Genomic DNA, 24,356 nt, shown 5'->3' with positions numbered 1-24,356 from the left:
CTTGGAACATCAGTGGCGCCCTATTTCGTGTTTGTTTCTTGCGCTTTGCCGTTATTTTCCAAGAAAACCAGGACGAGACAATTTGACCTGAAAAAAAATCAGGTACGCACATATTCAATCCTCATCACCACCATTTGCTTCTAATCTCCATCCTCTTCTTCTCAAAACCCTAACCCTACACGCCCTTCCCCCCTTTTCCTTTATGTCATTTTATTATCTTCTGTAAAAACAAGTATTCTTCATTCCATGGTAATTGCAGTTTGGATTTTGAATCTTGGAACTGCTTTTCTTGTTTTTCAAAATAAAAATTGCATTTGAAATGTAATCCCAATTCGGTAGCCCGACAGTTGGAATTTGTGTCTTTGTGTTCGCTTATGTTGAATCTTGTTGATTGTGCTTATAGAAGGGACTGGATAAGCTTCATTGTGCTAGGGTGCTGTTTTTTTTAGCATTTTTGAAGTGCTTTTCTTGCTTTTCGAGGCTAACATCGGTGCATTTTTGTTTCCTTCTGAAAAAATGGTGACAATGTGATTTAGGGTTTTACTCTTTTGCCAGTGGAATTTCATATCATTGAATGCTCTTAGGCTTATGTGTAAAACGGCTAGCTGTATTTCTATAGACTACTTTGATGATTGTTTAATTTGCGTTACATTTTTCCAAAATTATGCGAACATGCTTAGCTTTTCTGTTACCCATGTTTCAAATGCGATTTTTTTTTTTTTTTTTACTGATGAATTTGCAGTACATTTTTTATTTATTTATAGAATTATTACAATTTTCCAAGTTCCAACTGATCATGAGCTGAGTTTTTCTTGCCCTAGATGAATTAGAGAAGAAAGAAAGTGCTAAAATAGTTGCAGTTCTTGAGAATTTTTGTGCATTTATTCATCATTTCTATCATTCTGTGCAAGAACCAAACAGGGAAATCATAGTTTACTAGTTGCTTTTGAATTTTCGTTTTTTTTCCTTTCCCTTTTTCCCTTTTATGCGGTAACCAAGTGGAGCAATCTAAATGCAATTTACTGACTTCTTACCTTTAGACAACACTCCCCTAGTACCGCCAAATACTGGTTTTTGGTCTATTGTCTGTTGCATTCTTTAGGTGTTATTTTTTTTATTTTTTTGTTTTGTTTTGCTCATTCGGTCATATATTCTCCTGCAGTGTATGATTTTCTGGTTGCCATGTTCAAGTTTTTTTAAATATATTTTTTGAGCAAGATCATGCACTAATTGAGGGATGAAGCTTATGAGTTATTGAGAGAAGATTCATCAGATGGCAGAATATGCAGCTGTACCATCATACATGAAGCTGGATATGCTAAGAATTTCCATTAAAGAGAGAGGCTTGATACCTCGGGATTCATACTTCAAAGTGGTTCAAAGGTATACTTGTCATACTCTTTTTTTTTTGGGTTTTCCATAATGTCATGATTTGTGATTTCTCAGTTGCCTTGAAGAATATGAGTAAACATATTGTTATAGATTATGAATTTTGATCACCCTATTCTTGTGTGAAGATTTTGTTATAGTTAGTTTTACTATCAAAGTCATGTGCTATGCATGTTTATGGAGTTAGAAAATGATTGTATGATTAACATGAATAATACCGTTGACTTTGAAGGCCATATGTTAGCGTCAAAAATAAATTTGTTGTTGACTTTTTGTGCTTGCATATTATCACTGGGATGTGAAGTTTTAAGAATATAAATGGTCTTAATCTTTGGTTTTCTGGTTGTAGAAAGTGTTCATATGGAAGCTATAAAGTTGCCCGGCTGTCTTCCTGGCAAATATGCGTGTCCACTGCTCCTGTTGTCTCAAATCTGAAAATAACTCATTGTTCCAAGGAAGGTTCCTTGAGGTGTAGTTGTCTTGCTGATGGTGCGACCACATCTGATTGGGTACCTGTTGTTGACCAAGTGCTCCTAATGGCCAGCATATTTCTTACATATATGGCTGGAGTAATACCAACTGAGAAGTCTTATTTCAGTTCTCAAAGGAATGTCTCAGATGACAATGCTGTCCATGAAAGCTCTACCTTTTCTGGTAGGTAAGGGTAAGCATATCAAAGACTTCAAGGTGGAAGTACGTCTTCCTATATGTAGTTGATGAATTTTGTAGGTTGTTTGAACACAAGTAGGTAATTCCATCATTTGGGCCCCTTGCTTCCCTTAATTGCTTAAGATATTTTCTCCAATTGCAGTGCCTTGAAGAATGATGACCAAGTTAACCTAAAGTGTGCTTGGGATGTAGTGAAAGGGAAACTTCTCGATTCTCTAAACGCTATTGAGCATATTGGTAGTCTGGAAAATGGAGTTGTTGAATCTGAACAGCGTGCAAAGCGGCCTTTAAGTCTGCATGCTATTGCTGATGGTCCAAGGTTACGGTTGCTTTGGGCTTCTTTTCAGCAACTTGAGAAAGAGGCAGGCTCTGTCATCTCCTTCTTCTCTGGTTATTTTTTCATGTGTTTGTTCTGTAAACAAATTTTATTTATGAGCTTATACTGGTTTTGAAAAGATTGACAATTTAAGACAAAAATAAAAATATGGTATGAAAAAAGGACTAAAATTCTGTTCTGGTTGGAAGATAGGTTATGCTGTTTCTAACGATGATCTTGAGGAAAATATTTTAGAATGTAGAACTGCTCAGATAAGAAAATAAATTTATGCAAAAAATATGTTATTTTTCTTTCTTTTTTAATGTGCTCTAGCTTGATTAAATGCCACTTATGGTAAAATGTGGAAAAGTTTAGGGTGTGAGAGATGGTGGTTCTTTGTTATTGTAGTGTGGTTGCATTTAAAACTTTAACTAGTTTCAAACAAGATCGATCCTTTTTGTCAAAACAACTTCTATTTAGCACTTGATATTGTTTTAAGCAATTCAGGAAGTGGCTATAGCACATTGTTTTCTTCCAGCATTGCAGGAATATGTGGCAGATCCACTTAAAGCATATATAATAATACTAACTATGCTCATATCCTTAAATTTATTGTTAAAATAAATCATCTCAGAGTTTCATCATAACTATGCATCACTAAGTTATATGCACGATTTATTTGGCAATGTAAGTGTTAGGTTTAAGTAGTGAAGAACACTGATGCATCACACTAGTGCTAACTATTTGTTGAGAAGTTTGTTTAGCATACAGATGTATGTTATTAACAAAAATGGGAGTCACTTTCCTATAGAGTTTGTGAGGTTTCCTGATGTTTAGTTATGAGATTTGACTAATTTATTGTCCCTCTCAAGGCTTGCAACTTTAATGAAAGAATAGATTATCTTGGCTACTTATTTATTTTCTGGGCAACTGAGAATATAGTAAAGGACATAGTAAAGTATGTTGCTTGTTTTTCCTTATGGTTAATGACTTCTACATATCATAATGATAACTTATCTTTTCTTGCCCTTCCTTCTTTCCTCTTGTTCTCCTTCTTTTTAGTTGGGAAAATTGATCCCATGGTCCAGCATCTTGAACACATTTTTAACACTTTCTTTGGCCCCTTAAGCTATTTTGCCTATTCTTATTTCTGATTAAATTATATATGGTTTTGCAGGTGGAGAATATCTCAGAAAACTCTGAAACTGTTACAATGGATGATTGGTTAATACTTTTTTCTGAAATTATTCAGAAGTTGTGCCAGCCTATATGTATGGCTTGGCTAGAAAAGGAGTGCACTGAAAATAGAAAGGCTGATAAGGTGCCTTGGAAAACTTGAGTAATGTATTACATTATAAATATTGCTGTACCTGACATGCTGAGATGTGATTTTTTTCCCTTTGTCAGGCACTTCATACTTTAATGTTTGAGAAGTTAGAAGGAGACACCTCCATTTTACAGAAAATTAGAAATTCAGGCAAGGAGGATCTTTTTGCGGAGTTACTGTGCTTTCTTAGATTTGGGTCTCTCAGGTAAATTCATCTATGGTTGTCATTTCTCACCGATTTATTTCTTTTGAGCTATCTTTTCAGCATTTTTCTAATCACTCAAAGATGGAACATTCTGAAACATTGTGGCAGCCAGAAAAAAAAAAATGTTCTACTCCTTTTATGAACAGGATCCTTTTGAAAATGTCTTGTTTTTACATGCATACATTTTAGAACTCAATCAAACACTAATCGAATGAACTTCCAGAGCGAGCGAGAGAGCGAGGGCGATGAGGGAGGGTTTCGCGAAGGAAAGCGAAGAAGGAGAAGAAGGAAAGAGGGGAGTTTTGGGGTGGAGTCAAAGACTTTCGAGATCGGGGTGGAGGAGAAACAGGGCAAAACCCAAATCGTTATTGAGGAAAGCAAGGGAGGGGTTTCTTCATGGGTCCGTTTGGGGCTGTTGAGTGTAGAAATACTACTGGACAGCTTGAACCAGTGTATTAAGGCAGAGGATAAAGGAAAATGGGAAAGAGGTTGGAGGGAGAATGGGAGAGCCTATTCCATGGTGCGGGATGAGAACAAAGCAGGGGCTTTCATTAAATTAGGGGTGGTTGAACAGGAAAAGAGAAGCTTCAATATCTTTATTCCAAAAGGGAGAGGCGAGAGAGGGGGGTGGAACCTTATGGCGGAGATGTTAAAGAAGGTGGTAGGAAGCAATGGCAAAAAGGAGAACAAGCAGGAGGAAAGGGGCATGTTGAAAGCGAGTATGGGGCAGTCGTTTGCAGATATGGTAAAGGGGGCGAATGGCAGGGAGGGGGAAGTGATAAGAGTGGAAGTCAGAGAAGAAGAGATTAGGGGGAATCTGCGTAAACTGGAACATTGCCTTGTAGGTAGCTGGAATTCTAACTCAGAGAATGGAATGGACATGGAGAGACTAGGATGGGTGATGGCGAGGTCCTGGGGGTTGCAGGGCAAGCTAGGGCTGGCAAGGATGGAAAAGGGCAGGATTCTCTTGGAGTTCCAGTTTGAGGGGAAGCCGATCGTGTTCTGTCCTCTGGAAGCAGGCGGGTGGGAGGTGTTCAGTTAGGGCTGGAACGATGGAGTCCTAGGTGTGGATGTGAGGATGAAGGTGGGAGCAGGAAGGAAGTATGGGTAAAGATCCTAGGGCTTCCAGTTTCATTATGGGTTCCGTCCATCTTGCGGAAAGTGGGGGACGAGTGTGGAGGTTTCGTAGCAATGGATTCCAAGACGGAGAAGATGGCGGAACTGGAATGGGCTCGCATCCGTGTCAAGAGAAGGAATGGAAGCTTGCCGAGCAGATTAGACATAATGGTGGAGGAGGTGTGTTATTCCCTTATTCTCTGGTGGGAAGTGAGGCCGGAGATGAGGAAGGTGATGTCGGGCAGCCGTATGAAAGGAAAACACAGCGAGGAGGTCAGGGGTGAAGCTGCGGCACGCGCTACCCCGCGCGTTGGTGAGTTGGACAGTGCAAGGCCCGAGACGCTGCTGCTGCCTGCTGACGCGACTGATGGGCAAGTCAGAGGAGTGGGTGGGGATAGGACTGGCAAGCGGGCCAGAGTAGGGTCTGGAGCCCCGTCTCCTGCGGATCTGGGTCAGGAGGATGGGCTTCTTCAGTCAGGCCCGTCTGTGGGCAGGAAGGAGTCCAATGGGTTCAGCCCTCTTCCAAATCGGCATGGGGTGGCGTCTGATGGGGCTGGGCCTGATGAGGGTCCGCTATTTCCTAAGGCCCAAGGAGGGGAAAAAATGATAGTGAGCCATCTAAAAGGGCTAAAGCTAAAAGGGGTGGTGATTGAGAAGGATGGGCCTGGGATTGGGCCATCCTATTCTAAGCCAGGTTGGTGGGCTGATGTAAACCCAGATATGGCTGGAAATAATGGTCTGGTGGGGGATTATTTAAGCCCGTCCCAGCCTGAGAGCAGAAATGGTAAGTTAGAGAGGGCTTCTCTATGGGCGCGGGACGAGTACAGTGAGGGAAGAAATAGAGAAGATGATTTTGTCAAAGTAAGGGAGATGGAAGACGGAGGGAAGCAGCAAATGGCACCGTCTCATTCAATGACTGATCGGGCTTTAATTGAAGAGGAATCGAGGTATGGGTCTATTCAGATTCAAAGGGGGGTTAGGGCCTCGGGGTATTCTTCTTTTTCCTCTCTTCCTTTTGATCGGGCTCCGGAGGGGGAGTTTTACGATCATTCTGGGGTTGCTTGTGAGGAGATTCAAAATGATACCCCGCTGAGTAGGGGTAAATCTGTGGATAATGGAGGTGGGAGCTGGGATTTGATCGAAGTCAACATTGTGAATAATAACGACAAGGAGTGGGAGAGAGGATCACAGTTGGCTGTGACTCAAGAAGCTAGAGAGGAAAGGGAGAATGGATGGGAGGATTGCAATCTGGCCAAATTTAGCCAGTTTTTGGGCTTCTCGACAGAAGGGTTGGAGAAGGAGATCTTGAATTTCCTGGCAAAAATTAGAAAAAGAAGAGAAAAGATATACAGTAGAGGTGTTTTAGAGAAGACAAAATTTGAAAGGGAGTTGAAAAGGCTGGAATGCTCAATAAATTATGAGGGAGGGAGCAAGCAGAGTAGTCCTTCACAGGACAGAGGGTGTCAAATTGTAGAAGTAAATGAAGCTTAAAATTATGTGTTGGAATGTGAGGGGAGCTAATGATAGCTCTAAAAGGAAATTAATTAAAGCCGTTGTGAAAAGTCAGAAAGTAGATTTATTCTGTTTACAGGAAACGAAAATTCAATTGATGACTGAGTGGGTGGTTAGAAGTATAGGAGTGGGGAGATTCTTGGATTGGAGGGCTTTGGATGCGTGTGGTTCGGCAGGAGGCATTCTGGTCTGTTGGGATAAAAGGCTGCTGGAGCTGTTGGAGTGGGAGGAGGGACAATTCTCTATCTCTTGTCGTTTTAGGAAGGTGGATGATGGAGTTGTCTGGGTGTTCACGGGGGTGTATGGTCCCTTTACCAAAAATGAAAGGGACTGTATGTGGGATGAGTTAGGGGCTATTAGAGGATTATGGGAAGAACCCTGGTGTGTAGGGGGGGACTTTAACGTTATTCTTTCTCAAAATGAGAGGAATAGACAAGGGAGAATTTCTGCAGCAATGAGGAAATTTGCTCAGGTTATAGATGAGCTAGGGCTGATCGATCTCCCGATGCAAGGAGGAGATTATACGTGGAGTGGGGGCCTAATAATCTGTATTGGGCCAGGTTGGATAGATTCTTGGTTTCTTCTAGTTGGCTAGATCAATTCAGTAGCGTGACTCAAAAAAGGTTGTCTAGGCCTGTGTCGGACCATTTTCCGGTGGTGCTGGAGGGTGGAACTGTGAGAAGAGGGCCTTCTCCGTTCAGATTCGAGAACATGTGGCTTAATGTTGAAGGGTTTCAAGAGTTAATCCATAGCTGGTGGCAGGGAGTGGAGGTGAGAGGCAGTGCCAGTTATAGGCTGGCTACAAAAATGAAGGCAGTGAAGCAAAAGCTTAAAGTGTGGAATAGGGAAGTGTTTGGGAGATTGGAAGATAATAAAGCTGCTGCCCTTCAATTAGTGGATCATTGGGACAAGGTGGAATGTGAGAGAAGACTATCAGAGGAGGAAACAATATCAAAAAAGGAAGCAAAGGACAGTTTTGCTAAGTGGGTCTCATTGGAGGAAACTCACTGGAGGCAGCATTCCAGAGAATTATGGCTAAGGGAAGGGGACAAAAATACAGGCTACTTCCATCGTATGGTGGCTGCCCATCGTAGATTCAATCATATGGACAGAATTAAGATAAATGGGGTATGGATGACTGAGGAGAAGGATGTGAGAGAAGGGGTTGTGAATGCTTTCCAACATTTACTTATGGAAAACTCAGATTGGAAGGCGGATATTGAAATGCTTCAGTTAGAGCATCTAAATCAGCAAGAGGCAGAGAACTTGGAGTACCCCTTCTCAGAGGTGGAAATCCATAGTGCCCTGTTGGAGATGAATGGGGACAAAGCCCCGGGACCGGACGGCTTTACTATGGCTTTTTGGCAAAGATGCTGGGGCCTGGTTAAAGAGGAGGTGCTGGAATTTTTCAAAGAGTTCTATGAGCAAGGGCCTTCATCAAGAGCATCAACAATTCGTTTCTGGTTTTGATTCCCAAGAAGGGGGGGCAGAGGATCTTGCGGATTTTAGGCCAATCAGTCTCTTGGGGGGCTGTACAAACTCTTGGCCAAGGTGTTAGCCAATAGACTCAAAAAAGTGATAGGGAGAGTGGTATCAACTGATCAGAATGCTTTTGTAATGGGGAGGCAGATCCTTGATGCCTCCTTAATTGCAAATGAAGTAATTGATGCATGGCAAAAAAAGGGGAGAGAGAGGTCTTATCTGTAAGCTGGACATAGAGAAAGCCTACGACAGTTTAAATTGGCAATTTTTGATGAAAGTCATGAGAAAGATGGGGTTCGGTCCAAAGTGGATGGGTTGGATGTGGAGTTGCATATCCACAGCCAAGTTTTCGGTGTTGGTGAATGGTGTGTCGGCTGGGTTCTTTCCTAGTTCTAAGGGGTTGAGGCAAGGAGATCCCCTTTCCCCTTACCTTTTTGTGATGGGGATGGAGGTGTTGAGCAATCTGATTAGGAGGGCTGTTGAAGGGGGGTTTTTGTCGGGATGTAGGATCCAAGGAGGAGGAGGGCAGCCTGTGCATGTTTCCCATCTACTTTTTGCGGATGATACTATAGTTTTTTGTGAAGCCAAGAAGGAGTGCCTAACTTATTTGGGTTGGATTCTATTTTGGTTTGAAGCCGCCTCAGGATTAAGGATAAATCTGGATAAAAGTGAAATATTCCCGGTTGGAGAGGTGGAAGAGATGGAGGAGATGGCTGCGGAATTGGGCTGCAAGGTGGGCTCTTTGCCTTCGGTGTATCTAGGGTTGCCTTTGGGGGCTCCTAACAAGAGCGTTGCCGTGTGGGATGGGGTGGAAGAGAAGATGAGAAGAAGACTTGCGCATTGGAAGCGTCAATATATCTCCAAAGGCGGGAGACTTATTCTTATTAAGAGCACAATGGCTAGTATACCATTGTATCAAATGTCTCTTTTCCGTATGCCAAAGTCGGTTGCGAGAAGGCTTGAAAAAGTGCAAAGGGATTTTCTTTGGGGAGGAGGAAACTTGGAAAGGAAAGTGCACCTTGTTAAGTGGGAGGTTGTGTGTACGGAGAAGGAAAAGGGGGGGCTTGGTTTAAGGAAGCTAACCCCGCTAAACAAGGCTTGTTGGGAAAATGGATTTGGAGGTTTGCTTGTGAAAAGGAAAATCTGTGGAAGCAAGTGCTTTTGGCGAAATACGGGCAAGAGGGTCTTGGTTGGGTGACCAAAAAGGCTAATGGGGCGTTTGGAGTAGGGGTTTGGAAGGAAATTATGAAGGAAAAAGATTGGTGTTGGGAAAACATGGCGTTTAATATGGGGAATGGTTCCAAAATCAGCTTTTGGAATGACTCTTGGTGCGGTTGTACAGTGCTGTCCCAAAGGTTTCCTCACCTTTATGAGATGGCTGCTAATAGGAATGGCACAGTAGCAGATTTGTGGGACCAGAATGTGGGCCATGGTGATTGGGATTTAAGATTTGTGAGGGGTTTCAATGATTGGGAGCTGGAAATGGTAGGTAATATGCTCCATTTTTTGAGGGGGTTCAAGCCTACTTTAGAAGAGGATGCTGTTTTTTGGAAAGGGGGGAGAAACGGACAGTTTAAAGTAAAAGAAGCATACAACTTGGTGGTAAATACCGTGGCTAATAATTTCCCGAAGAACAACATTTGGGTGGATAAAGTCCCAACAAAAATTCTGTTTTTTGCTTGGGAAGCTACTTGGGGTAAGGTGCTTACGCTTGATAGGCTTCAGAAAAGAGGGTGGCACCTCCCTAATCGGTGCTTCTTGTGTGGTTGCGAAGAGGAGACTGTAAATCACATCCTCATACATTGTATAGTGGCAAAAGTCCTATGGGATATGATATGTGCTTTGGTTGGTGTTCAGTGGGTCTTTCCAGAAACTGTAAAGGAGGTCTTGTTAAGCTGGAGGGGCCCTTTTGTAGGGAAAAAAAGGAAAAAGATATGGAAGTCTATACCGTTGTACATTTTTTGGACCCTTTGGAAGGAAAGAAATAGGCTTGCTTTTAGGGGAGGGATGATAGATATTCAGAAACTTAAAAATTCTTTTGTCTGTAATTTATGGTGTTGGGCGAGAATGTATAGTGGAGAGAGGTCGATGTCTCTTATAGGCTCGTTGGAGTGGATAGCCTCCAATTAAGGGATGGTGGGTTTTCTGTTGTTTTTTGGTGGAGAGGCTTAGCTAATTTGTATACCCCCTGTATACGTGTGGCTTTTTGGTCTCTTATCAATATATTCTGTGCTTACTTATCAAAAAAAAAAAAAAAAAAAAAAAAAAAAAAAAAAAAAAACTTCCAGGAATAACATGCCCCATCATTGTAGCTTTTAGATGAGTTTTTGAGAACATTTTTTTCTAGTCATCATATTTCTTGTGCATGTGTATGCTTTTGTGCAGTGCTATTTTGTCCCTTTCTCTTTAGGATAGTTTTAAATGAATGTTGCATTCTTACATATCTCTTTATGTAAAAAAACATTTGTATTAAGGAAAGATGAAAAGGTTTCCCCCTAAAAGGAAAAAAGAATCTTGAAGACCATACAATAGCAAGAAAGCTATTTAATTATTACGGAAAAAAAAGCAATTAACAGTTCTTTCTATCCATAGTAAGATTCTTTGGAGTTAAAGGAATTTAAAACCTTGGAGATGTTGTTGTTTCTCGCCATACATTGATAAGTTTCCAATGACTGTCATAATAATTTTTAGTGTTAGGCCAATCTTCTATTGCATCTTTAACACCTTCTCTTTTAGCTTCTTTGAGTTGTATGGCTTGCACTTTACCACAGCTAAAGGGGCTTAGTGAAAATAATATTTCCTCGTGCTTTTGTAGTATGTTAAGTTACCAGCAAAAACTTAAGTTATTAGATTATGGACTATTATAGTATGTTAAGCTACCAAATTGAGGCAAAAACTTAAGTTATTATATAATGAGCTAACAGTATGTATTGGCCCCATACTTGCATGAGGTGAGGCAAACCACAAATGATGGATCACTGTGAAACAGATGGAAAATTTTGAACTCAAGACCTCTAGTTAAATAGAACTTGAATACTATGTTAAGCGATCAATTTGACCTAGAAGCTTAAGTTATTAGGTAATGCTCCAATAATGTATATTAAGCTATCAAAGTAAAACCCAAATAACTAATTAGGCTTCTTTGTCAAACAAACAGGGCTTGATGGGTCATGCCACCTTGAAGAGGGAAAAGATGACTCATAAATTCTACTTGTTATTATGCTTGTATGAAAGGATGATAATTGATTTGTATTTTCCCTTTTTTTGTTTTGTTATCCATGTGTGTGTTTTCCCCTTTTCTGGTTGGCTTTGTAGTTGTTATTGTTGTCTGTGCATGTTCTTTATATATATATATATATGTATGTATGTATGTATGTACTAGTGTTAACTTCTTTAGGTAGGGGCTTCAAAATCATTTGGTACTTTAGTAGACTAAATCATTTTTATTGGAGTAGATTAATGAATGACAAGCGTATATATTGGTAGGTTTGTTTCAGAATTGTGCATTAGGTTCACTATTCGAAATGTTTGTAGCATTGAAGAAGTTAGATCTGTACATATTTTGAGGGAACAGAGATCGCATTTGGCCATTTTTAATATTTTGAAACTAGGATTGGTGGTAAGAGTTTGCAACCACATTTGGGGATTCAAATTGGTTTGACATATATTCTGCCTTTGCAAGTTCTACTTAAATATATAAAAGAAACATGATAATGCGTGGTTCAATTACCAATTCACCTTAGTTTGACTTGGTTTTTTGTTTGTAGGGATTTCACAAGTTCAAAGCCTATGTTAGGTAGGGTTAGAATCGACATTTTAACATGGTTGACTTGTAACACTGTTGGATCAACCTACTTTTTAAGTCAAAACTAGGCAATTCAACCTCATTTACACTTTTCGTGAAGTTGGAACATTGGAAAGAACCAAAAGAACAATAGACAAAATACACAAGCTATAATTGTAGCTTTGTGTCTTAAAAAATGATGAAGTTGAAGAGAAATAGTTTACAAGGAATTATTTCCCACCTGAATAAAAAATTTAATTTAGAATACGATGTTGGTTATTAAAGGATATAAGTCTAGGAAGGCAGATTTTGTGGAGGGTAGGTAGATTTTAGACGCAGTCTTGATTGCAAATGAGGTTGTGGACTCAAGGTTGAAAAGCAATGTAGTGGGTGTGCTATGTAAGTTGGATATAGAGAAGGCTTACGATCATGTTAGTGGGAGTTTCTTGATGGCAGCGCTTAAAAAGATGGGCTTTGGGGAGAGATAGATAAAGTGGATAGAATGGTGCATCTCTACTGTGAAATATTCTGTTTTAATAAATGGTTCTCCTTCCGGTTTTTTCCAAAGCTTGAGGGGTTTGAGACTAGGAGATCCCCACTCCCCTTATTTGTTTGTGATAACTATGAAGGTGTTTAGTTGTTTATTGAGAAGGGCTATTAGTGGGGGCTTCTTATCTAGGTCAAGGGTGAGAGGTAAGAGTGGTGAGGGGATTCTAATCTCGCACTTGTTATTTGCAGATGATATGTTGGTGTTTTGTGAGGAGTCTCTAGACCGGATGACGTATCTAAGCTGGCTTCTCATGTGGTTTGAGGCATGTTTAGGGTTGAAAATCAATTTGGAGAAGAGCGAGTTAATCTCGGTGGGTAGGGTGCATGATATAGAGGACTTGGCCTTAGAGTTGGGTTGTAAAGTGGGTGGTCTTCCTTCTTGGTATTTAGGTTTGCCTTTGGGGGCCTCTTTCAAATCAGTGGCTGTATGGGATGGTATTGAAGAGCGTTTCCGAAAAAGGCTTGCAATGTGGAAAATGCAGTATATTTCAAAAGGAGGGAGACTCACTTTAATCCGACGCACTCCATCTAACATGCCTATATACTTCATGTCTCTCTTACTTGCTAAGAAAAGTGAGGTTGAGACTAGAGAAGATTTAGAGGGATTTTCTGTGGGGTGGGGGAGCTCTTGTACAGAAGCCGCATCTTGTTAGGTGGAACTTGGTTTGCTTGGAAAAAAGGAAAGGTGGTTTGAGTGTGAGAAATTTAGTTCTGATGAATATAGCTCTCTTAAGTAAGTGGAATTGGCGGTTTGCCAATGAAATAGAGGCTTTTTGGAAGCAAGTGTCACAAGTATGGTGAAGAGGAGGGGGGATGGTGCACTCGGGCAGTAAGCGGGAGATATGGTGTTGGGCTTTGGAAAGCAATTAGGAAGGAGTAGTGGTTTTTAAATGGTAGGTTAGCCTACCAAGTGGGTAGTGGGCAGAGAGTGAGATTCTGGACGGACAAGTGGCGTGGAGAAGAGTCACTTTGTGAGTCCTTCCCTTATTTATTTTCCATCTCTTTGTCTAAGGATGCTTGGGTGTCGGATGTTTGGAACCCCGATGGTGATGGGGATGGTTGGACTCCTCTTTTCTCAAGGGTGTTTAATGATTGGGAGATTGAGTTGGTGGAGCGTTTTTTGCATAAGATCCAAGCCTTCCGGGTGCAAAGGGAGGAGGAAGATAGAGTGATTTGGACAACATCTAAGTTTGATGCTTTCTTAGTCAAGTCTCTTTATTCTATTTTGGAGCCCGGAGGTTCTCCTTTGTTCCTTAGTGGTAGTATTTGGAGGGTGAGTGTGCCTCCTAAGGTGGCCTTCTTTGCTTGGGAGGCTTCTTGGGGTAAAGTCTTAACTTTGGAGCAACTTCAAAGGAGGGGATACTCATTGGCAAATAGGTGTTTTCTATGCCTTTCTGAAGTAGAGACGGTGGATCACCTTTTACTTCATTATGTAAAGATGCAGGTTCTGTGGAATCTTCTTTTCTCCCTTGTTGGTGTGGCTTGGACTCTCTCGTGTACAGTGAAAGAAACTCTTCTCGGGTGGCATGGAGCGTTTGTGGGGAAAGCTCGTAAAAAGGCTTGGCAAATGACCCCCTTATATATATTTTGGTCAGTCTGGAAGGAAAGGAATTTGTTAGCTTTTGGGAATGAAGAGCTTTCACTTTAAAGAATGAAATATTCTTTTGTATGTAATCTTTGGTCTTGGGTTAGGGTGTCTATAGTTTTGAACCCTTCTTCTCTTGTAAGTTTTTTAGATTGGTTAGACTCGAAGTAAGGGAAGGTGGTGTGTTTCTCTCCTTTCCCCCTCGGAGTGCGACTTTGGGCTGTTTTTGTATACTCCCTATATACTTTGAGGGCACTGTTTTTGGTGCTTCCTCTTCTCGTTTAATATACATCCTTTTATCTATATATAAAAAAATAAATTAAGTCTAGGAAGGTCTAATTGATTCCAAGGAGCTAAAGAGTCTTTTTATTTTCATTTTTATTTATTTTTTATTAGAAACAAAAAATGTATTAATTATGAATAGAGAGTTTGTGAGAAGAATGGGGAATCCTCCTCAAAAATACAAAAAAGCTTATCAAAACAAATTAAACTCCTCCACTATACAAGAAGATCTATACAAAATGGGGCAGATCACAAAAGAATGTACAAATATATCATCTCCTTAAACCCGGGCTAAGCTCCTCTCATTGTTGATCCAACCCTTTTGGTCTACGCATTGAATGCCAATTGAGTTGAATTGACATTGGGAGCATTGCCTTTAAAATCGTCGGTACAAATGGCCTATAAAAAAAATACAAAAAAGAGTAGAAATAAAGTAGATCCTAAAATATCTTTGACAACCTCCATTTATCCTTAAAGATCCTAGTGTTTCTCTCTCACCACACGATCTAAAGCAAAGAGAGACAAACAATCTTCCAAAGGGTCTTGCCTCTAATAGAGCTCCTTAAATGGCTAAACTCATATATGAAATGATCATTATGTTGCATAAACTCCTAAGTTGAAACCCAATCCATCTTGGCTATCTAAAATAGCCTGTGCCATAGGCCTAAAGTAGTCAGGCAATGTAAAAAGAGACGAACAAGGATTTGATGAGTTTATTGTCTTGCTATATTCAAATCTCAGTCACTTGAATGAATTCTATATGTGCCATGGATCATATCCTCTCTAATATAGGATTTTTTTAGATTTCTGCACTAGAATGGATTTTTTTGCTTAGGGCTTTATGTGCAAAGGTTGAAGGTTGATTAGGAATATCTAGAGCAAGTTGGGATGAAGGGTTTATTAAATTTAATTAAGAGGTTCCATATGTGGTTTATGTAACACAACATGCATAGAAGTTTTTTTCTCCCTTAAAGAGTTGAAGGGAAAAAAAAAGGTGGGAAATGTGAGCAATCATACGTTTCCTAAGCAATCACAATTTGGAAATAATCTAAATCACTTAAAATAAGGCTCTGTTTGGGAAGTGTTTTTGAAAACAGTTCTGACAAATTGTTTTTGAAAACTATTATCTAATGTTTTGTAAAGCAAAAGTTTGTTTAGGAACTTAATGTTCTTAACTTGTTTTCTATGTTTTTAAATGTATTTTAAACATAACTTTTATCTGTAGTGCTTTATTTTTTATCATTCTTCATTTTTGTATAATTATGTTTAGTCCTTAGAAAATAAGTGAAAACAATTAAAAGATGTTCTCTAAAACACTTTGGGTATGTTTGGTAACTGTTTTCAAGAACAATTTTATGTTTTTTAGAACAAAAAACCTGGAAAACACGTTTGGTAATTAAAAATTGTTTTCTGTTATCTATTCTTAAGAACAAAAAAATTGTGTTTTTAAAGAACATCTTTTAATTTTTTTTTGAGAATTGTTTTAAAAAATAATTATACAAACATGTAGAATGATTAAAAATAAAGCACTAGACATAAAAATTATTTTTAAAATATTAAAAACAGGTTAAAAAAGATTTTAGGTTTTCAAACAGATTTTTGTTCTACAAAATATTAGAGAACAATTTTCAAAAACTGTTTTCGAAAACAGTTACCAAACATGCCTTTTGTTTTTTGTTTTTAAAAACATAAAACTAGTTTCTGTTTTCTGATTGCCAAACATGTTTTCCTATTTTTTTATTATGGGGAATATAAACTGTTCTCAGAAACAGTTGTCAAACAAGGCCTAAGAAATTTAAGCTAAAAAACTCATTGTTTACTCACTATCAAAGAGGGGTTGACAACCCTTTGTAGACTTGTAAATAATGAAAATAACTATTCATAGCCCTTAAAGCAAACAATCTACTATCTTCAACTCATAATTTAGACAGTAATAAACTAAAATGATGTAAATGGTTAACAATGTCATGCCATATTAATTTGCTGTAGTCAAAATTTTTTAAGGCCTTCTTCAAGTGTGATAGTTCAAGTATCACTCTAAGGTGGAGACTGTTCAAAAATGCATTTAGAGCAAAAAATAACTAAGTAAATAAATACATTGAACACCCAAAAGGCGTAGGGCTTTTTCACACTTGAAGCTTGAAAGTGCTTCTCTCTCTCTCTCTCTCTCTCTCTCTCTCTCTCTTATTTTTGTGTTATTAAATTTGTTGGAAATGAAATTTTTTTTCCTTTCTATCTAAATCATTATCAAAATTACTTATTTGATAGGACATTAATTTTTTAACGATATTGTATTAGGAATAGAAATCTAATTCATTTTCTTATTAGTATTTTTTTCCTTTTCTCATTTGACAGCATATTCTTTTTCCATTTATAAGTATATAGATCTCTATTATATAATTTAGTTATTATCTTTTGTCAAATTGATAAAGATTTATGCAATTAAATTATTATTGCTTTATCATGTTGAAAAAAATTATGTATTCATTAGTGTTTAGCAGGGAAGGTTGCTGTTACGACCATAGCTTGTTTACCCTGCATGGGGTTGTGATATTAGAAGACTTGGTGATAACTTTAGCTGATGGGATCTCAAGTGTATATTTGGAGCTTATTTCTGTTGATGGTAATGTGTCAAATGAAATGAATAGCTTGGGTTGGAGTTTGTGTACATTGTCGACCCGAGCACTTCAGAGACTACGTAATGAGGTAGTTGTTTTTTTCTTTAGCAAGCTACCTGTTATGGTTGTGGATATTTATGTTCCCTTGGTTCCTTGAAATCTTTTGCGCTTTCTCTCTCTCTCTTTCATGGTACGAAAATTTTCCTTGCATTTAAGGGTTTTCTTTTATGTTAGGTTACTTTAATCTGGAGTTTTTTAGTCGAGGTTTCAACTCTCCTTTGGTAGATTACCTTGAAGTGGAGCACTTGCATGCAAGGGTCGTTTTAGATCTAAGGTCTAAGATTTAAACCTCCAATGAACATCTGAACTCCTTTCAGAAAAGAGCTCACTGCTGTTGCTATTAATTATTTATATTTTGTGTTACTTATATGATACATACCCAAGCATGAATTTTGTTCTCCTATTGGTGTGACTTCTATCTTTTCCTTTCTCGGAAAGAATATTTCCTTTTTCAACTTTTAGAATTCCAATTACCAAAAATATGAAGCAATTACATTCTCTTAGTCTCCTATTAGGTTGAAACCTTGAAGATAAGTGTCAGCATTTCTAATAAAAGTGACAAATTGTGATATATGTGTATCACCAGGGCTGATCATACTCTCACATCTCAGTATGAAGTGGCCTAAGAACCTCTAAGAAAGGGTTTTATATTTCATACGGAGCTCTATGAATCTGGTGGGTAATTCCAGTTGCCTTCAAAATTGTCAAGAAAACATTTTTTTTGGGGTTGAATTGATGTGGGCTGTAAACCAAACAAAAGTTCAGGTAAAGGTAAGAAATATGATGAAATTAGAATAAGTGAAGAGAATTAGATTTTACTCAATGAGGTACTGACATCTGGGATTAGGGAACTGGGAAAAAAAATTATATTACATTTTCTTTACAGTTTGGAATTTTGAGGTGATCATATGGTTTATATAATTAGTTTGGTAATGCCATTAAAGGGAGCACCTTGTTGCCTTACTAACAAGTCAACAACTGATAAGAAGTTGAGGCAGGCAGTACTTGGATGTTTGCTTGCTTTTAAGTAGTTGCTTTAGCAACAAGGCTCATGCCCTTTTACAAATTGATCAATTTTCTAGTTTAGGAATGAGTTGACTAAAGGTAGATCTTGACTCAAGTGCTCACAAGTCCTTATATGCTCGTATTTGAAATTTATAAAACATGGTTAATGAATTGACTAGATCTTTCTGCCTAACCCTTGGTAGGCTAGTTCATTAGGTTCTTAGCCCTGACAATGTCTAGAGTCTGATTTTGATTTAGGTTTGTATAGGATGTGTATATGATTATTTGATATAGTGCATATTAATGGCTAGTTGATACCTAAACATGATTGTCTATTATCTTATATCCATTATCAATAAGGTAGATTGAGCAGGACATTGCCTATAGAATCATAGTAGGGATGGAAAAAAACCCATCGGGGCAAGGATATAGACGGGTGCAATACAGGGACTCTCCACCCCCCTCTCCTTGATTATATATATCTAATTTTATATTTAAAAAATTTTAAAAACTAAATGTAAAAATTGTGAAATTAAAAAAACTAATGAGGATTCCCCATCAGGGAATGCGAATTGTATTCCAATAATGGGGATTCCCTATCCCACCCTGCCCAATCTCAGACAAGGAATGGGGCAAGGATGGAGAACAAATTTACAAGTGGGGACGAGGATGGGGATGGGAACAAGGGAGCCTTCCTTGACTTTGACCTAGCCCGTCTAATATCCCTAAATTAGACTATGATGGATGAAGTGGAGAAATTGCCTTTGGATTCCAAAATTTTCAATTTTGTGATCATAGAATTCCTCATAAAGGAAAATTTCTTGAGGTCATTGTATGACCGCCACTTTATGTACAAAATGTTGTGCCCCTAAGAGACTACATTATTGATGGATGGATATGGCCTAATTCAGGATATTAAGATGGGTGGGTGGTGGTACAAGGAAAGGTAGATTAAGAAATGAGCACATTGGTGAGAAGGCAATGGTAAGCATAGGGATATTTAGGCTAAGGGGGTGTTTGGTTTTTATCTGAAATCTAAATACACCTCAATTTAACTTAAATCTGAATAAAATTGAATGCATAAGCCTAAATGGTATAATTGTTTTCATTAATGTTTAAATATTGTTAAGTGTTACTTCTTTTTTTATATGCTACTGAAAATTAGTAATTACATGCTTTTTCCCCTACGAAAATAATTATCATACTTATTCTTATTTTATATAATTGAGTTGAGATATCAAAAAATAATAATTTGACTAAAAAAAAAATTCCATTGAACATATTTTGCAATATCTCAAAATGCCAAAGTTTATTACAATAATAAAGAAGTCTAAAAGTTAGTAATTTAATATAATTATCCTTATAAAAATGATTATCATGTTTCTTCTTATTTTATATAATTATTTAAAAAATCATTATTCTTATTTATTGCCATAAAAATTAATTTTAAAAATATCCTTTTTATACGTTATTTATTATTATAATAAAAAATTTAATAATTATTTTGCAAAAAGTAAAACTCTCTTTTAGAGAGGATTTTGGGTGGTGGACGATGCCATATTACTACCAAGTGGTGGAGGAGAGGCTAGCAAGCCAAGAGGAGTGAGAGTGTTGAATGTTGATGAACAACAGAAGCGGAAAAAGAATAGAATCCGTGTTTGAGAATTGTAGAAGCTTAAGTTAAGAAAAGAAAAGACAAAAGAAACTGACTTTTTCTATTAAGGCAAAAGCAAACAAGTTTCACCTTTTCCATTTAAATGAAATTGTCTTAAAAAAAGCGATAAGTTAAAGTGGGAAAAAGATAAACAAGACTTTTTTGCATGGGAAGCTAGTTGGAGAAGAGTTCTAAGTTTAGATAATCTTCAGAAGAGAGGGTGACCCTTGGTGAATAGATGTTATCTTTGTAAGCAGGTGAGAGGCGAGGGGGTGGGAGTGTTAAGCAAGAGGGGGAGTCGGATCATCAACTTCTTCATTGCTCTAAAGCAAGGCTTCTATGGATCCTATTGTTTTCCTTATTTAGGGTGGCTTGGGTGATCCCGTCTTCAATGAGGGTTCTACTTTTAAGTTAACAAAGCTCTTTAGTTGGGAAGAAAAGGAAAAAGGTGTGGAACACTGCTCCTCTTTGTATTTTTTGAAAATTTGGAGGGAACAAAATCAAAGAGATTTTGAAGATAAGGAACAAAATGACCAATGGTTAAAACTTTTGTTTCTTTGTAATCTCTCTTTTTGGTTAGCATGTACATAAGGGAAGACTCAATGCCCTTGTTTGATTTTGTAGAGTGGGTGGGGTCTCGTTAAGGGCTTGGGTGTTTTTTGTGCTCTTTTTGGAGGGCTTGCTTTAGGTGCTCCTTGTATACATCCTGTGTACATTGGTCTACTTTGGTTCTTTTTCTAATTTTTTATATACATTCCATTACCTATCAAAAAAAAAAGGATAAACAAGGACTAGTAAACACATGTAGTTGTTAGAATGTAGAGTTGGTACCTTGAAAATAAACGAGGGAGAGTCATTTAAGATTAGTTTGGCTATGTGCAAGAAAGACTTATGAGGGCATCACAACGAACGAACAATTTAATTAAAGTTGAAGGTTCTAAAAGGATGAGAAGAAGACCACAAAGAAGTAAGTCGATGTGGTTCAAAACAACATGATTGCCAACAATTGATAGAGAATGGGGCTCTACATAGAGCTGAATGGCGAATAGAGCATTGATGTAGCCAACCTCAAGTAATTGAGATTAAAACTTTGTTGAGTTGAATTGTATATAAAATTAAGGTTTATTAAAATTTGAAATATCTATACCCATCAAAAAATATTTGAAATATATAATATATGGTTGATTATGCCTAATTTTATTCAAGGATTTTTTTATTCTTTATGTGGTCAAACCTAGAGACACTCATATGTGTGTGCACACATGTTTGAGGGCATGTTCCTTGCTGGTGAATCGTGAAGCAGCAAACTGGCAACCTGTTCTGCAAGGCTTGGGTTAGCCAGGTGGAATACTCCAGCATACCACAGCCTAAGGCCACTCCTGATTAAAAGCCCAACAGATAATAAGTCCTCCCACAAGATAGCAGCTACGCAATAATGAGGTATAAGGGTTCTTTTCTATCCAGAAAAGGAAGAGTTTTTATTTTACCATAAACAAAGAATGACAAGCCACTGACTAATATGTATATTTTGGCAGTTCGCATTTTTTTGAGCAATTCCACAATCGATACCCTTTAAGATTTTTATGTTTAGAACTTGATTAATATTATTTGATAATTGATAGAATCTCTGGATTGGTTGTAAATTTCTACTATTCTTTATTCTAATTCTTTTCATGGAAGAAAAGAAATCTGGTTACCTTTCAGTTTTGTTTTGTATAAGAAACTATCCTCGTACTAATATTTAGGAAAAGGATGATTTACAAGAATGACAGGAGGTCCTACATTTTTAGCGATTTAAATTTAATACGTAATTTAGAAACATGGAATCCACCTGCAAGACCTTCCAATTTGTCCACTTGTTTATGTTTTTGATGTGTTCTACTTGAGCCTACTATGGTGCACAATTAAGTTACCATAGCTTAATTGTTTATTCAGGTCAGGTCTTGCCATGAAAGGAAATCTGAAGGTTTTGTCCTCCCATGGAACAAGGGTGCTTCTGGTTCTTAAAAAGAATAATAGAAGATAAAATTCAGTTAGAATGATATTTAAAAAAAAAAAAAAAAAAAAAAAAAACCTCAAAATCAGATGGGGTTTTGGTCAATCAGGACACCAACTCAAATGAACATAGAGAAAAATGTTAACTTTAGATGGTTTCTACTTGAACCTGATATGCTATTATTTCAAATTTAAGTTAAAGTTGAGCTTCGGGGTGTTGAAGCAATGTTTTTGTTGGGTGAAATGATTTTGTGAAATTCTTAAAATTGATTCTAGTAGAGGTTGTAGCTGCTCATCCATATGTATTCTAAGACATTACTTGGTCCTAGCTGGTTGATTTAATCTATTCTGCAACTTGTTCACTTTAAGGAAATATTTGAATATATTTTTTAAGCATTAAAAAACAAAGCCTTACAAACTATCAAACTTTCAGATCAATTTACATTAAATAACATTTTGCGCACTTGTAATTCACATGAATCCCACTAACAATTCAGACTTACATATTTTAGTTGTTATTTTGTATTTTTTTTTTATCTCAATTTATTCTAGGGTTTGCAGATTCCTTCTGAGTGGCATTGTATCCTACTATATCATCGTTCTGGTACCGTGTTGTGAAAATGTTGTTCTTTTATAATTCACTAAGTTTTTCCATTTTCAATGTTATTTTAATCATAATACGAGCAAATGTTTGGTGTGAATGCTCTGAGGTCCTTGAGCATCAAGTATATTGTCGCCACAGTTTACAAGTAGAGAGTTTGGACCAATTTGTGGTGATGTGACAAATAAATCTTACCAAGGAGGCGGATATAAAAACATTTTCTTCATATATATTATATCATATATTCATGTGTGAGTATGCAGGTATGCATGAACACAAGGCTTTATGTGGATATGTTACTTTTTTATTCAAGTCCTGACATATGCAATATCTCAGTATACATGTTTTTCCTTTTCGTTTTGTTCATTTGTTCTTATTTTATTTTATATTATTTATTCAGTTATTTATGCGTGTGTGTATGGTGGTGGATAGAAGTTGTGTTTGGGATGGTTTGTTGTTATTAGGGGTTCAAGATTGTTTTACTTCTGAAAAATTGTTCATTTTCCTAGGAAATTTTGTATTTGTGTCCTATTGCATTTATATATTGTATTGAGATCGTAAGGGTGGATAATTTTCTCAACTTTTACTGAGATTTGAAACCTTTCTTTTGTTAAAAGGTGGCATTGAAGCAGTGGTTGTATCAGAACATGGAAGCTGTTGTTTCTATGTATGAAGATTGCTTTGACCTTTGCACGCTTCAAAGCCAACTCATTGAGGAACCAAGCAAGAGCCAGGCTGAAAATTTTAGCTGGTGGAAGAAGCTTACTGTGAGACAATCTGGATCATTGTCAACACCTTCACATTGTGTTGTGATCAGCCATTTCTCCATGCCTGTAAAACGGACTAAGGAATTAAGAGCACTCACAGGGTGGTTAGTATTCTCTTTGCTTCACAATTCTTTACTTGCATGCATGGCACATGGAAGTGAAAATTGAGTCGATGAGGAGGGGCATGTTACTTGACACATCACCCAAATTTTGGGGACAAAATTTTTTTGTGCTTCTGATTTATGTAGTTGCCTGATAAGATTAATTTGGGTAAACCTAGAATCCTGATTTTGTAACTTGACCATCCATAATGGGAAATATTGTATAGGGCTATGCCATGGGATTAAATCTAGGTGGCTGAAGTGGATATTTTCAGGGCATCCTGTAACAGTGTGATCCTTGCATATCATAACATTTTGAAAATATCATGAACAACAACAAGACCTACTTAGCTTTAGTTTATCAAACATATTGACATTTACATATGGTACATATTTGGAAAGGACGAGGTCATGATGGATGGACTGATGGTGAGAATAGGAAACTTACATGTGATGATTTATTAGGGAAATTCTCAGAGTATACTTATAACATGTGGTAAGTTGGAGAGGTGATTGCAATGATTTGATCATATTTTTATGGCATCCATTTAGAAAAATGGCTAGTGGCTTGAAGAAGGCCAGTGGCAAAATTTTTCTAGGAGACTTAGAAACCCATGCTTTAGTTGAAGATATGCTTCTTGATTACCTAAAGCAACTGAGCGGGATTCATATCCCTAGTAAGTATGGGGTGCTGTCTAGACCTCAAAACCTGGTCAGAAAATCAAGTCTCTTTGAAGCGGGATCATATCACTCAAACTTGGTTCTACCGGTTCTTTAAATTATTTTGACACATACTTCAATAGTTTAATCTTCTTGATTGTAAGCATAAATAGCCAGTTTGCCATTTATTACTTATTATCTTTGGTTTTTTGTGTTGCAGGAGGTACTACTTCAGCCTATTCCTTGAGTTATCTGACATTACTATGCCATTGATTAGAGCCATTTTTACTAAAGTCAGCGATGCCGTGTCATTCTTTCTAGTTTACTTGATTGGGCGGTCATTAGGTCTCATTTACACAGGGATAAGGCAGTCCCTGCGGTGGAACTGAGATATAACTGGTATATCTTTTGTTTTCTGTGTGATTTTCGTTTGAACTTTTGTGCTTTATTTAGTGATAGTCTTCATGAACAACATATGCCAGACTGTTGGACTGGAGCTTTCATTTTTTGCGTAGGTCACCTTGAGGCCTTCTGCATGTCCATTGTTTAATAAAACTGAGGATCTCAATCACTTTTGAACTGAGAAACTAGTTCCAATTCTAAGTCAACTGTAACTGAACTTCCAATATTTTATATTATTAACCATGCCCAAAGGGTTTATCTAAGGGTATTAGTTTAA

At 37.6% G+C, this 24,356-nt stretch overlaps 1 protein-coding gene across 5 annotated transcripts; it reads left to right on the top strand.

The window, feature by feature from the left end:
- On the top strand, nt 1–24,356 carry LOC117918009. 5 transcript variants are annotated; one of them, XM_034834523.1, is made up of 9 exons: nt 1–102; nt 1,163–1,383; nt 1,739–2,047; nt 2,201–2,420; nt 3,552–3,695; nt 3,782–3,906; nt 16,718–16,922; nt 22,767–23,020; nt 23,898–24,356. In XM_034834523.1, exons 2-9 carry the CDS (start codon nt 1,274–1,276, stop codon nt 24,064–24,066), a joined length of 1,536 nt encoding a protein of 511 aa, XP_034690414.1. In that variant the 5' UTR covers nt 1–102; nt 1,163–1,273; the 3' UTR covers nt 24,067–24,356. The 5 variants fall into 5 exon arrangements, 4 of the variants coding, with proteins under 4 accessions (XP_034690414.1, XP_034690416.1, XP_034690412.1 ...); XM_034834525.1 differs by having other exon boundaries at nt 12–102; nt 1,274–1,383; XR_004651821.1 differs by lacking the exons at nt 1–102; nt 23,898–24,356 and adding exons at nt 111–249; nt 20,857–20,993 and having other exon boundaries at nt 1,274–1,383; nt 22,767–22,852.

The sequence above is a fragment of the Vitis riparia genome, chromosome 7 (genome assembly GCF_004353265.1).
Source record: "Vitis riparia cultivar Riparia Gloire de Montpellier isolate 1030 chromosome 7, EGFV_Vit.rip_1.0, whole genome shotgun sequence".
Classification (NCBI taxonomy): domain Eukaryota; kingdom Viridiplantae; phylum Streptophyta; class Magnoliopsida; order Vitales; family Vitaceae; genus Vitis; species Vitis riparia.
The sequence above is the reverse complement of the archived record's forward strand: the minus strand, read 5'-3'. Positions and strand labels throughout refer to the sequence as shown.

Coding starts and splice junctions, on each gene's coding strand:
- LOC117918009 (XM_034834521.1), top strand. Junction 3,696..3,781: donor AAAATAGAAAGGCTGATAAG/GTGCCTTGGAAA, acceptor TCCCTTTGTCAG/GCACTTCATACTTTAATGTT. Junction 23,021..23,897: donor TTAAGAGCACTCACAGGGTG/GTTAGTATTCTC, acceptor TTTGTGTTGCAG/GAGGTACTACTTCAGCCTAT.